General features: G+C 34.1%; 1 protein-coding gene across 1 annotated transcript; it reads left to right on the forward strand.

The window, feature by feature from the left end:
* The first annotated feature begins 3,162 nt into the window (after positions 1 to 3,162).
* Positions 3,163 to 14,817, forward strand: LOC123316807. The gene is made up of 20 exons (XM_044903042.1): positions 3,163 to 3,267; positions 3,323 to 3,462; positions 4,703 to 5,018; positions 5,126 to 5,340; positions 5,405 to 5,428; positions 5,489 to 5,629; positions 8,157 to 8,289; positions 8,344 to 8,579; positions 9,038 to 9,164; positions 9,233 to 9,328; positions 9,381 to 9,462; positions 9,505 to 9,512; positions 11,293 to 11,471; positions 12,203 to 12,518; positions 12,641 to 12,855; positions 13,244 to 13,387; positions 13,442 to 13,574; positions 13,803 to 14,044; positions 14,494 to 14,620; positions 14,681 to 14,817. The coding sequence occupies exons 1-20, from the start codon at positions 3,207 to 3,209 to the stop codon at positions 14,722 to 14,724; spliced, it is 2,979 nt and encodes a 992-aa protein (XP_044758977.1). The 5' UTR covers positions 3,163 to 3,206; the 3' UTR covers positions 14,725 to 14,817.
* The last annotated feature ends 1,065 nt before the right edge of the window (positions 14,818 to 15,882 follow it).

Raw genomic sequence — 15,882 nt, forward strand, 5'->3', positions numbered from 1 at the left:
AGGTAATATAAAGAAGAAGAGAGAATATGTTGTTTATATCGAATTTGATTTGAATTCCTACTAGGGAAGGGTGCTTTTATTGCCAATAATGCAGTTTCTGTATTATCATTTAGAATAAATAAATATTTTTCAAATAATAGCCAAAGAACAGAAATTGAAAAATTCACAATTCGATTCGCTGTCAAATGACAACGACAGATGACTCAACCATCAGCGATATTCTATTTTTGCGACTAAAAAATTAATGACGTCACGCTTAAAGACGCTTTAAGACATCGATTAAGACGCTTAATCGCCAAAATATGGCTTAATTGTCAACACACAGAAACAGAGACTGCACAGAAACGTTGATTCATTTAATTTTGAAATTACCGGATGACAGTTCCTTCTTTAGTCAATTGATCCAAATATGATTTATTCCTATCGAACAATTTGCCAAATTATTATCTTGATCTAATAGAATACACGTAGACTCTTTAATTTTTCGTTTAAAATGGTCTGGTTCTGTCATTAAAATTTTAGTGTTGTCCCAATCCATCATGTGGTCTCCCGTATTAGAACAAATGTGATCTTCATTAAACATTTTCTTAGGGATAATCAATACCCAAAAAATTTTATTGAAAAAACAATATTAAATTTAGAGAGAAAAATGACTAACCAAAATCGTAATAATGATCAGGAACAACCAACAAACCGTCAAGAACAACCAAATTTGTTGAATGTAATTCCTTATGTTAATGGTCTTTCAGAAAAAATAAAAAGAATCGGTTCGAAGTTCAACATACGAACTGTTTTTAAAACGCAAAATGATTTAAGATCTATATTAACAAAAACTAAACCTTTGAACGAAAAACAAAAATCAAAAAATTGTATTTACAACATACCCTGTATTTGTGGTAAAACTTATACAGGTGAAACGTCCAGACCTCTGGAAATAAGAAAACGCGAACATAAAAATAATATTAAAAATAGAGAAATTAATCGATCACAAATCGCAGATCACATTTGTTCTAATACGGGAGACCACATGATGGATTGGGACAACACTAAAATTTTAATGACAGAACCAGACCATTTTAAACGAAAAATTAAAGAGTCTACGTGTATTCTATTAGATCAAGATAATAATTTGGCAAATTGTTCGATAGGAATAAATCATATTTGGATCAATTTACTAAAGAAGGAACTGTCATCCGGTAATTTCAAAATTAAATGAATCAACGTTTCTGTGCAGTCTCTGTTTCTGTGTGTTGACAATTAATGTCAGACAAAAAGCGACAATTCAGAAGATTCTCAAAAGTAGATTTTTCCGTCTGATGAAGGAGTCTGATATAGACTCCGAAACGTTACGAAGAATTATAATTTCAACGTTATTTATTTTGAGTTCATTGTCAGGCAACAATTTTTTTAGTTAATTTGCTCCTGACAAATTAGTGCAAGAATTTACGCAGGAGCAAATCGTTGATTTCATTTTTAATTGATTTTGTTTCAGAGATTGGGAGTGAAAACCCTAAAAAGTTTATGAAGAGAGATAAATAGAGCCTTACAAAAAACAGCATCATCAATGCATGACAATGCTACTTGCACTCCGTCTGATTGAATTCAATCAAAATACTAATTGAAAGCATTAAGGGTTTACCTTCCCTTCTTTTCCTTTATTTTCAACATGTTTCTGCTCGCGGCAGTTTATTACTCCATCCAGAGGCGTAGCTAGGTAGAAAAATAGAGTTTTATCGCAAAAAAACCTGTATCATCAATGCATTGTCATTCTACTTGCACTGCTACTGATGAATTTCAATCAGAACACTGATGTAAAACAACAGGGGAATACCTTTTCTTATTTTCAATATGTTTCTGCTCGCAGCAGCTTATTACTTCATCCAGAGGCGTAGCTATATAGGTAGGTAAATAGGAGCCTTGCAAAAAAACCTACATCATCAATGCATTTGTCTACTTGCACTGCATCTATACTTGCACTGCTACTGATGAATTTCAATCAGACCAGTGATTGACAGCATTAAGGGCATACCCTTCCCTTCTCTTTCCTTATTTTCAACATGTTTCTGCTTGCAGCAGTTTATTACTCCATCCAGAGGCGTAGCTATGTAGGTAAATGAACCTTGCAAAAAAATGTATCATCAATGCATTGTTATTCTACTTGCACTGCGTCTGATGAATTTCAATCAGAACACTGATGGAAAACATCAAGGGTATCCCTTCCTTATTATCAATATGTTTCTGCTCGCAGCAGTTTATATTAGTCCATCCAGAGACGTAGCTAGGTAGGTAAATAGAGCCTTGCAAAAAAAACTGCATCATCAATGCATTGTCATTCTACTTGCACTTCTACTGATGAATTTCAATCAGAAGAGTGATTGAAAGCATTAATAAGGGCATACACTTCCCTTCTCTTTCCTTATTTTCAACATGTTTCTGCTCGCTGCAGTTTATTACTCCATCCAGAGGCTTAGCTACGTAGGTAAATGAACCTTGCAAAAAATGTATCAAATGCATTGTCATTCTACTTGCACTACGTCTGATGAATTTCAATCAGAACACTGATTGTGTGCCTAGCATGAGCCTAGTGACTGTAAAATAAGTCAGCTTTTGAGCGAAAGATTCGAAAATTTGGGTTTTCGGCTCGGTTTTCGGGAATTCAACATATTGGTATAGATGAAAATCACGTGACGCCAGCGCGTTTGCCAAAATAACCGTTTCGCGTTCATCTTTTTGCCGTTTTAACGAACTGTGCGCATGCGTATTATAACTCTGGTATACAATTATTAATCGTATATCTAGAAAATGTCCAAACCTCACTGTATTTAATATATCCTATAGGGAATTACATACAGGATGTATAATCGACACAAGTAGAAGTATATGACTATTGTACATCCCATAGGATATCAAATTCTGTTGGAAATAATATATCATATTAATGGAGATCAATTTTTAAAAATTGAATTGAAATAAACTCCTATCCTAGGCTTTTATAACTATGCTCAATTCATATCAATGCACTTCTCCGATATTCCTGCGAAACGATGTAATATTAATTATCACCAAATTTTTAATTCACTTGCATCACTGCTATAATCAGTTTGTCGGTTTGGGTGATAAGGTAATAATTATATTCCTCTTCCTTGATCAGGTAATACTGGTGGTATGAATTATTGACTTGAAGCTATCGAACGCCACCAAGAAACATGAGGTACTTTGAGGTTGCTTCGAGACTCATAGAGCAAAAACCAAATAAGGCCATACCAGGTAATTCCTGAAATATTCATTTTCTGTTTATAATTTCAAGACTTTTCTTCGAAAGGATATGGGTTAGGTCAACGGCATGTTCAAATTCTGCTGCAATTTTCTATGGCTGCCATATTCGTTGGTATGAATATGGCTTTACCAATTGCCATAATACCTATCACGCATCCTCAGTATGCAGCGGATGTTGGAATTACGGTGAGAAAATAAAAATTGATTGGTAAGAAAAGTTTTTCTACTGGACAAATAGAAAGTGAAGAACTTCGTAGCACCCAATATTTTCCTTAAGTTCATTGATGTTTTACCCTCCATTCAAAACATTCTTTATTATATAACAATGGGCATATCACCCATCGATATTAGCAAATGTTTCAATCCAAGTCAAACTAGGAACTAACGGAAAGACCTTTCCATCAAAGAAGAGTAGGTTCTGACCATGGTTTCGGTCTTATTCGGACTCATCAGAGCAACACAAACCCAACATGATTGTGGCAAATAATTCACTGACCATTTGAATTTTAGTAGAGGCTTAAGTATTAATAGTACTCTTGCGCCATCTACCAGGAAACGAAATGCAAGAGTGTTAGATAGCGTACAATATATTAGCATCAAATTTCATAGATTCTTCTCAGAGATTCTTGTATAATCGTTTTTGAAGTATTGGAGTCCAGCTCGAAAAAATTAAATTAATGCATATCCATTAAATTTTCTTCCACGTTTTGATACATGTAATGTTATTTTGAGAGCACGATTTGAAAATGACAGCAAATTTCCGAGGTTCCGAAAGAGGTAAGAGTTAATGTCTTACCCATAATAGTCAAAATTGGATCGCCTCAAAGGACCAGGCATTTTTTCGATATGAATTCAAAAAAGTGCCTAGGAGGTGAAAAAAATTAGAAGCCAGCGATGGAGAATAATTTGAATGATCTGTTCATACATTTTGTTCTGAAATGAATGACCTGTTAACCTTAAAAAAGGCGAGGAGTACTTTGTACTCCCAACAGATACCAATCCTATCAGTTAACTGATAAAAAATTTGTCTATTCACTTGAAAACGTCTGAGGTTTCGAATTAGCGGTTTCTTCCTATGGTATTTATGTAGTACCTCTTTCAAACTGCTTCCCTTGATCGGAGCGTAATCAGAATAAGAGTTAGAACTTGGTGTTCAGATGGTTTTCTTCATCAAACTACAAACCAGAAGCTTAAAAGAATGATTCCGTACAAAGTTTTTTTAATTTCATGATTTTGACACCCAGTTTTGCTGAGCATCTATTGATGGAAATTACTCGCCTACATAACAAATTTTTATGTCTTATACTGACTCACCCTGTATAAGTTAGAGATGTTCAGATTTGATCTCAAGTGTCCCTGATATTTTTATACAAGATTTTTTATCTTCGCTCCTTTGTTTAATTAATTGTATTGATACATTTTGCAGTCTTTTCCTAACTGGACGGACCAAAGTTTGATCCTGGTGTCTACCCAAGCTGGATATGCTGTTACTCAATTGTTCGGGAGTTGTATATCCGAATATTACGGTTATCATTTCGTGATGCCTTTTTCGATGTTTCTTTGCTCCATTTTCTGCTTCATTCTGCCTGTACTCACTCAATTTTTCGGATCACAAGGCTTGATATTGTGCTTGATGCTGCAAGGTGCGAGCCAAGGGTTTTCCTTGCCGGTCATACCCGATTATTTGTCCAGATGGGTGCCCACGTCCGAAAGAAGTTCTATAGGATCTTTTATGTTTGCTGGTAGGTATTGTAGCTATTTTTATTCCTTCAGTTTCGAAAACTGTGTCTGTTTGAGAAGTTTCATCGTTCATTGGCCGCATGAATTTCAAAAAGAATATAATTTGCAGCCAATGTACTGGCTGCTGCTCTTTCTACCAAGATAACAGCCTGGATTTCGACCACATTTTTGGGCTGGACTTTCGCGTATTATTTTTTCGGAATCATGGGTTTCTTGTGGTCCTACGTCATGATCAATTTCGGAAGAAATGCGCCAGAAACCAGCAATAATATTTCAACAGAGGAGAGAGATTTCATCATGTCAGATCAAAAGGTTAAAAAGAAGGTTGGTGTAACATTTTTTCTTGAATTTACCTACAAAATTGAAGATTTGATCGATTCCGTTTCAGATGCACTCAACTATAGGAGAAGAGGTTACTTAATTCGAATTACAATGCGAATTTTGATCAATGTAGTCTGCTTTTTCCTTGTAGGTTCCTTGGAAGAAACTTTTCGATTCTCCTGGGCTTTTAGCCATATTTGCAGCACATGCTGGTACCTTCTGGGCACTTTGGGTAATGACTGCAGAAATCCCCAGTTATCTGTTTGGTGTTCTGAGTTTCAAAATTGAGGAGGTAAGTCTTTTGTATGGGCTTCTAACCAGAAAAAAAACCTACGGCCAAAAGTTGTTCTGGATAAATTAATTTTCATCTCCTTAATATTTCAATGATACAATAGAGCAAATAACTCATTTGTCTACCATAGTTGGAGAGCCCACGATGCTAAATCGGGATTTACTCGAGCGTCGTGGATACCTAATGCATTTTGAAGATTAGGTGGTAGAAAGAAAAAAAGGTTGTAGAGTCATTCGGGGCAACTGTGCGCACTTTTGCCTTTCAAGCCATACCCTGTTTCAATTGTTGAAGCTAGGAAGATTAAAATATATTCATAAGATAGAGAGTTTTCTAATCTATAAGAAAACATCAAAAAGCAAACAAACAAAAACGTTTTCTTTCCGCAAAAAAGAATTTAATAGGGAAAGTCGGAGTGCGTTCACATGCCCCGTATTGCGGGTAAGTGTGCGCACCCTCACGGGGTAAGTGAACGCAGTGCTTAGTGAACCACACAATAAAAACAAATTACAAAATAATGTCATCAAAATGTTACAATATTAGAGAAATGCTGTTTATTGTCAATACAGAAGCGCCTTTTTACAAGCAGTGCATTATTGTTCGTGCCACAATTCTTGGTGAACACAACACTTGATACATTCCCCTCTTGGTGGCTCTTCAAATTTTTTTGAACAAATAGGACAAACTTGATCGAGTCTTAACCAAGAAAACCAATAATGTCATAATTTATTCCTCACTGAACTAATGCCCATATAATGAATCTATGCGCACACTTACCCGCGCACACTTACCCGCGCACACTTTCCCCATTCAAAATTTGAATTGACGTTCTTATAGAGTTGAGCAGCTAAGAGAACCTGAAATTTTTTATTATATATTTAGATTAATATGCCCATGATCGAATAAAATATTGTTTAACACTGAGTGACTCGGAACTTGGACCTGGCAGAATGTGCAGAGATGCTAAAAATTAACAAGAAAACTAGTGAATTTGATTGATTGCAAATAAAAAGTTAAAGAAACGTGGCACGGCGCACTCCTATGAAAAACTAATATGGCGATTCTGCGCCCTTGCTTCACCCTAATGAACCCCTCTTTCATAAATTGCATATTTGAGATATACGCACTGCGCACACTTACCCACTGCTCGGGGTATCTGATGATGATGACTCTATGCACTTTCAGCGGTGGGGAAAGCGTCTGCAGGTTTTCAAAGATGTAAGAAAAATTGTCAGGTGTACATACTCGAGCGTGTCAGATTAAGATACTCTATAGATGTCTACGTGTCTCTGATAATAAATTCATGTTAATCTGACAGTTTGCGTGGTGGAACAGTTGGAAATTGTAAAAAAAATGTTTTCAAGATGTCCGATTCTTAAAGGATATGTTACCTAATTGGAAACAAAGAAAACTACTTCTCAAGAGACTGACAATTCGTCACAGCGGTCCTTTGAAAATCCAAAAAAAAAAACGTAACTGGTACCTACATACTGAAACGTGTCAGATTTTCATACAGATGGTTAATCTCGGTGTTACAGACGTGTTGACCCATTAATCTGACAGTTTGAATAAGATGATAACAATGCATTTTCTAAATATCTCCCATCCTATAACTCTAATCGTTTCTGTATTTATTATGAAAGTTGTAGGTCATAAAATTCATACAACTTTTGCAATTTTACATACTCTAAACCGTTTTCGAGCTAGAGGATGATGAGAGAGAGGAGCTTAGCCGTACATGCGAAAGGGCAAGGTCAAAGTAGAATCCCAGTCTAATGAAGGTACATTCATCGCTTCAGTTCTCAAAAACGTTTGGACGTAGAAAAAACTGCTTTGGACGAAATTTGTAGAGAATGTTATGTTCTTAATAATGAATGCGAAAACAATTCGAAGCCCAGGAGAGGAGGTTATTCACTAAATCTGATCTTTGTGACCTTTATGGCCAATTTTTATTGTTTCGGCTTGCTGAAACTGTCAGATTATATTTTTTCCGTTATTCTTGAATCATTAGCTTCAAAATAGGAAAAAAAGCCGAGAATGTTCAAGTGACGTTTTTTTTTGAAACTTTGGCGCACTCCCTTACATTTTCGTCATGCTCAAATTGTCAGATTAAGAGAATATATACTTTTCATCATGTAATTAACCACATATATCTTAATCTTACAAGACTGTCCTAGACAATTCCCCCTATATACTGGTCTAATTTTTGGTAGTCTAGCTACAGGGTCCAAGATATCTCCACTTATATCAATCTGACATGCTCGAGTGAATCCCGAATTTCCCTCTTGGGCTCCCCAACTATCAGGGTGTCAACTTTTAGTAATAAGGAATAAGTGACATAAATTTCGTTCAAAACAGCATTCATATAATAATTGTAAATTGATCTGAAAAGCAAGTAAACTTCGATTCTCAGATTGAAATGACCTTTAAAATAGTCACCCTAAACACATCAACAGGGATTAAGTTAAGGACAAAGTTTTTTGATAAGCCAGTTGAGAGCGAGTGTAGTTACACTTTTTCATCATTTTAGGATGGAGATATTGTAGGTGATGCCTATTTCACGTCCTGGCTCTTCAGCTTCATCATTAGTGGTGTTACATGCTACCTTATAGGTAGCAAAATATTATCGTTGAATTTCACACGCAAAGTTGCCCAAAGCATCGGTAAGACTTGTCCAATATCTATCATGCAATCATTGGTTAAACATAATTTTTCAGCGTCATATTTGGCAGCAGTTTGTCTCATCATACTAGGCTTCTTATCAGATCCTCGTTGGGTCATATTTTTCATCAACGCCATTTTCTCCGCATTAACCGCCAGTTTTTGGGGCTTCATGTTGAACTACAATGATATTTTGCATGACAGGAGCATGATAACCCACATTGGTGGTTTCATAGGTACTATTACAACTTTGATTCCTGCTCTTCTGAAACAACTCATCGTCACGGATCAGGTAATTTCCATATTTATAATTAAATTGGAGTAGCAAATATGTAGGTTAAGAGTAAATCACAAAGTATGTGAAGTCATCAAACGAGTGTATATAGCGATCCTATTTGAGCTCAAGAGTAAAGCCTAACTCAAACATCAACCTAGCTCTTTGCTAGTCCAATTCTTTTGTTTTCATAGCCATACCATAACATTTGCATTGACTTGGACTTTTTCAATATATCACTCAGTAATCTGAAGCAAGATCTCAAGAATACTCTCAATTAAAAAAAAAGAAAAAAATTAAATAAAATGAAAAAAAAACAACTGCATTGATTCTTTTACTTTTGTTGATCTGTATCGAAGTATTTGTAGTTTCTAAGAGGTGAATACTGTATTTGGGCTAAGCCTTTTTGTATTAAATAAATAAATAAATAGCCATATATAGGAGTTGACCTTTTACGAATATAACATATTTTCCAGACAGATAGGTTTCAATGGTCCATTATGTTTTGGTTGACTGCAGCTGTATTGGTTTTGTCTAATACAGCTTTCTTCTTCTACTCCTCTCGTGAAATTCAAGAATGGGATTCAAATGAAGAAATTTGCAGTAAGTACCCAAGTCTTAATATAAAGACTTGTTGATTTTGGTTATAATTTCTTTCTGAACAATTGCAGATCAAGTTGAGACTAAAAAAGATATTGGAGAAACAGAATATCTAATGGAAAATCCTGTAACCAACAAAAAAACCTACGGAAAAGCTGACTTGAAAGGTAGAGGGATCAATATCGGTGAAGAAAATAATCAGGCTTTCGTTTTCAGTAGAAGCATTAAATGAAACTGAACAGCAACAAGAGGCACCAAAAGCTGTACAACACGAAGACGTTCGATCAGAGAGCGAATCAGAGTAAATTCTGGAAGTACCTTTTTCTTTCCATTAAATTCTAAGAGAGGAATGTTAGTTTCTATGATATGTTTATAATTGTGAACTAAGAACTGTAGTTATATATTTCGAATAAAATTTGTGAAGTTTTTTCATTTGGTAGGAGAATGTAAGACTTATTGAAGTTGCAGATCATTAATTTCGAAATTTCATCAATTGGAATTAAAAGATTAAAAAATAGAAAGGAGGGCATGCTAGGGAAGCTGTTGAAACTATCAGAAATGAAACATAATCATTATGATAGAATGATCACGCCTAAAGACAATGAATACAATAATAAGGATAAATTCAGATGCATACCACCCGCCGATATGAATATCGACAAGTGTTACGATCTGAATTGAACTAGCCAAGTTGCCATCGTCAACGCCCCAATATTATAAATAAGGTTCCATCAATTCCAAACGTTCTCCATCGGAGAAAAATGCTATGTTGCTCTGATGAGGTCAAATGAGACCGAAACCATGGTCAGCATCTGCTTTTCTTCGATGGGGCGTGCTCCATTTGGGGCCTTGACGATGGCAAATTGGCTAGTTCAATTTAGATCGTAACACTTGTCGATATTCATATCGGCGGGTGGTATGCATCTCAATTTATCCTTATTATAATCATTATGTTTCTCATTTTATCACTTATATCGTATACCTATTACATATTTTATCAATCTAACTACAATTTGATATAATAAGAGGCACAATTTACGAATGAAAAGAACTTTTCGCATACCATCGAGTAATAAATATTAGACAAGCTGACGTTGAGAAAAAAAAACGCTTTCGGATGGAAAAAATATATAATTGTTTGTTTTGTTTCACGTCTCATGCCTGTTATTCTGTTATAACCGAAAAGAAAATCAGTTTATAAGAGAGGGACACATAAGTGAATGATTTTATAATTTTAATATTAGTGTAATAAATATTACCCGAGATATTACCTAAAATCATCTTATGGTTTGGTTATTTTTTTTTAATCAATCAATACAAAACCTTCCTTTAGTTGGACTTTGGAATTAGGAGATTCAATAGCTAATCACCATAAAAATTAGCAAATGAATTAGTGAATTTTTTCAGATCAACGTCGAAAAAATTTTTGAAAAAAACATAAATTATAAATATAAAATAAAACTGTATATAATAATGGATACAAAACTGAGTGACTGATAGTCAATATTCGTGAGAATTATTTTATTGATTTAATCGAATGATATATTCGATGCTGAAAGTAAACATTTCTGATAGAGTTATTTCAAGGAGTGGTGCCATGATTAGCGGTAAATTAATGCATTACCTCTATGAATCGTAGGAGAACAATGTTTCTTATCTATATTTTAAAACGATCATTTTCCTCTCCCACATGAATTCGTTAGAGGAAAATGGAAATTGAACTGATTATGGAAATATTGAATTTTAATCAGTCGTTAAGATTATTTATGTTGGCGAAGGATATGTAAGAATAATCGTTGTTTAATAGTGCAGCCAAATCAAGAACCCTCTGAAACATGGACTCTGATTTACCAGGTTTGCAGAATTTTAATATTGACACAATTTCCATATGAAATAAATCTGAAATTTTTTTACAACAAATAGTTCAGGTAAAATATTCCTTCAAAAATTCCCAATCGAAGGAAACTTATAACACATGTTTTATATGTTGAATATTGTATTAAGAAGGAATCATTCAGTCTATATTTCAAGATAATTTTTTTTGTCCCACTTGACATGTGACCATTGATTCCAATGTTCCAGTTTAAATATGTATACACAATTGAGTACATAAATAATAATTTTTGTTAAGTTTATGTTGTTAAAATGAGGAAACCATCTAAAATTATAGTTTATGGAATCGGCGTTCGCCATGGACAGATAGCACTGATTTTTTTTATGGTGGTCATCATGTACATCCTCAATATGGCAGCACCAATAGCCATAGTAGCTATGACTGATCCTGGAACAAGTCCAAATCCAAAAGTACCTGTGAGTAAAATTTTGTACATAACGTATTTTGTAGTTTGTAGGGACATATTGTGTATTCTCGATCTGACTGTCACGTGACATGATCATTCCAAGGTCCTAGTGAGGACTATCTTTAATTTATCAACACTTTCCCTATATACAGTTATTCAATTAATCAAATTAACCGCTAATCTGTGTAGAAATATCCTCAAGTCAATGAAAAAATGAATGAAATAATTTATCAAAAAATCAAAAAGGTCAAACATGACGAATAACAAGACATGATGTGAAGATAATGATTAAATTCTAAAATGAACAATCGGAAACGATAAAACTACACATTCGCTGAGATGGCAAACTTTGATCAAATTGCTAGTTATAAGGCATTTGTCACTTCAACAAGATTGAATAGATCTTAAGCAGTTGGTGATTTTAAGTAGCTCAATAAGTCTGTGAAACTCAGCCAGAGAAGCAAGGAATAGTGAAAAATGTAGCCTCCTACAATGCTTCGTTTTTAAAATCATAGCACAAACTTGACGATTTCGAAAAGTTCACACAACTTTTTTGTCTTTGTAGTAAGAGATCTAAAACTTGAATCTTCAATAGGCACTATTTTTACGCAGAATCAAGTTGATTCATCAACTGGCAAACTGACTGTTTCGCCCTAGTCCTTCCAATTTGGGACAGCCTGTGAAAATAGTCCCCTTTTTGACGTTTGACTGAATGTATAAATTCAACATTTATTTTTCAAGGCTTTCACTGACTGGGCAGACCAAAGTTTAGTATTAAGCTCCTACTACTGGGGATTTGCACCCACCCAATTGATCGGTGGACCTCTGACAAGAAAATATGGCTTTAAATGGTTCATGGTAGTATCGATGATTGTGTGTTCCCTGTTCTCGATATGGCTGCCTGCCTTAGTCGTGAAATTTGGCTCGCTTGCTATGATCTTCTGTTTGTTCACGATAGGCCTTTTTCAAGGTGTGGTATTGCCAATGTTATCTGATTTTGTCAGCAAATGGGCGCCAGTTCCTGAGAGGACGCCAATTGGGACGTTTATTTTCGCAAGTAAGTTATCAGTGGGACCAATCTCAATTTTTTAGGTTTGTTTGTTATTATGTTTAATTGCATTATATAATTGGTTGTTAATTTTTTTATATGTATTCATCTTTTTTTTTGGTAATTTTCAGGTAAAACTCTTGGAACAGTATTCGCCACAGAATTAACAGGATACCTTTCCAGTTCTTGGTGGGGATGGCCATCAGCATTTTATCTTTATGGAGTAATGGGTTTAATATGGAGTATATTCATGATAGTTCTTGGATGCAACACTCCTGATGAACACCGAAGCATTTCACAGGCAGAATTGGAATATATAAAGAGAGGACAGACCTTAACTACAAAGGTTAAACCATCATATTTATTATTGGGATTACACATTGAAACGATAAGGGGGTTTTTCGCCAAAAGAACCACCCAGTATATATCATTATTTTTGAACGTAACTTTCAATTAAAACTGACCTACATTTCTTGTATTAGTTGTATTGGTCTCTGAAAAGATACCCCTAATGAAATACACTATTTATTGCACTCATATTTCAAATAGGTCTCGTAAATACATTTTGACATTGAAGAATTGAAATACCTTTCTAATTGAGAGCTTAGTCAGCATTAAAAAAAACCCTATATCAATAAATTCAGGGTAAAATAGCCTCAGTAGGAAAAAACGATCTGGATTATTTCAACCAGATCACCTTGTACAGGCGAATGAAAATGAAATCTTTTTTGCAGAAGATACCTTGGTCAAAGATCATGAAATCAGTACCAACTTGGTCAACTTGGATATCTCATATTGGTATTGTATGGACTATAAGATTGTCAACTACAGAATTCCCGACATATATCAACAGAGTCCTTGGATTTGATGTCTCGTCTGTAAGCATGTAACCCAAGTTCCCTGGATTATAAGGCAATGATTTTATTTTACAGGCGGGCATATTCATGGCGATCACTTATTTGGTAGCATATTTATTCACATTCATTGTCAGTACTTCCTCACAATATGTGATCAATAATCATTATCTGAGTACGGGTATTTGCAGAAAGATATGCAATGGTCTCGGTAAGCATGAAAATTTCAAGTATCCTAATCCTAGTAGAGGTACCTAGAATATTCTCTACTACTATAATTATTCTCTACTTGTTGACGATTTCCTCATTATTTTAATACAATTTATAATAATTATAAAATAATCTTAAAAAAAAACTCAGTTACTTCTATCCATCCAAGGAACAAAATGCCAGGATTAAAGTAAAAAGCACTAATATTTACTTATTTATTTATTCTCAGCCGCCTATGGATCTTCATTTTTCTTGGTTCTACTGGCTGTTTTCCATCTGAACAGATACTTAGCTTTAGCGTGTATTTTCTTCGAAATGATCTGCTTAAACGCCAGTTTCTCCGGTTACAACATCAACTACAATGATCTCAGCCCCAACTTCTCAGGATGTCTATTTGGTGTAGGAGGTATAAGCTCGACTATAGTCTCATTCGTTCCTTTGCTGATTGTTCAGTTTATGGTGACAAATCAGGTAGGTGGATTGAAGTATTTAGAAACGTTTAACAAATCAGAAGGGTATCTATAAGTGGTGACATAGTTTTTATTGACCCACTCTGTATAAATTTCCGTCAGAATCAGAATGGGAATTAGAATATTCAGTCAATAACGAGAAGTCTCTTGTGGAAAACAATGCAACAAATCAAACTGAAAGCATTATAACAATGTATTAAGAGAATTAAGATTAAGGCTTTCTTATTTCTCCAATTCCTATAGCAGTTACCAAAGAAATCACTGAAATGAGTATGACTTAACGTTTAGCCTGCCTTGAATAAGACGGTACAAACTACAAACAGCCATAAAAGGTTTATCACTCCATATTATCGATGATGATGAAAACACTTTTTATTCCCTCATAGTACATAGATAGTTCCTTTTATATACTAATTTTTATTTACATACATAAAAGTTAATAATTTTCAGGCAAGTGCTACGCAGTGGGGATATGCTTTCCTCATATCAGCGTTTGTGGCTTCTGTAGGAACCATCTTCTTCATGCTGAGAGCATCTGGTGAAGTTCAAGATTACGATGATTTAGACGATAAGGAAGGTAATGTCAAAATTGTAAAATTTTAAATGCATATTCTTTAAATTTTCGTGTTTTTTCTAGATGAGGAGTCGAGAGTTTTGCTGGAGAAAAAACAACAGAACTAATCTAGTCAGTACTCAAAAACTGAGTATTTATTTGAAATAATACATTTTTCAATAATGTACCTGCTTTAATAAATCTTAATGATTTCATTTAAATGCTGTTTTCTTAAAATTTGGTGGAAAGAACTCCATTATCATTAATTATTACATGAAAGTAGGTTGTGAGACTGTGAGTTGTTCGAGATTTTTGTCACACGTGTAGTTTTGTGTTTTCTTTAGTTTTCAATCACCTTATATATTTTCACCGTCGATGCTTGAAGGAGATGATGCCCTACGCTGTCCAAAACAACAGGTTTCAAATATATTTCTTAATCCCCAATACTCTTTTCAATTCCAAATTGGGTTAATGATTCAGCCAATAATATTTTTGAAGTTTATATCGATGTATATCTTCCAGTATTTATTTGTTTTTTCATTTATTCATTTGCTCATGAATTTATTTACTCTTTATTCTCTCTTACTTGACTTCACTGAGGTTAGAATGAATAAGACCATTTTATTATTATTTTTATCTCTTCATTCAATAATTCATTTCATATATTTATTATTAACTTATTTATTCTCAATAAAATAAAAAAAGTCATATTCTGTCCATATGTGACAAGTAAATAAGTATCTCAATTGAATATAATTTCAATTTTCACAGAAATAAAAAACAAAAATCACGGAATAACAATAATGTATGCACAATTATGCTCACCAAGCATTTCTATTATTTTAATTTTTTTTCCTCTATTCGTTTTGAAAATAATCAAAAATAATCAGGAAATTACCTACAATAGCCCTCGACTTCAATAACGAGGGAACAGGTATAAACCTGTTTACTCGTTCCTATAAATGAAGTCCTCTTCGTTTTTTGTTTTGGTTTGTAGGGCATTTCAATAAAAACACAAGATTTGATTTGCGCACCATTTTGGCTGTTATAATGATACATGATCGACAGGTGATCAACAGGATTCTTTGAACATACATCAATCAATCAATCAACAGGTGCTAATAGTTGGATATTATTATAAGATGATCAATGAAAAAGCAATATAGATCCTCCTATTTGGTGTGCAGTATTTTAGTATCTCATTTATTTATTATTTTATTAAATTTAAATTGTTTCAACTTGTAGTAGGTATATGTTTCACTGAAGCGTCAGAAATATTCGAATAA

Source organism: Coccinella septempunctata, chromosome 7, assembly GCF_907165205.1.
Source record: "Coccinella septempunctata chromosome 7, icCocSept1.1, whole genome shotgun sequence".
NCBI classification, from domain to species: Eukaryota; Metazoa; Arthropoda; class Insecta; order Coleoptera; family Coccinellidae; genus Coccinella; species Coccinella septempunctata.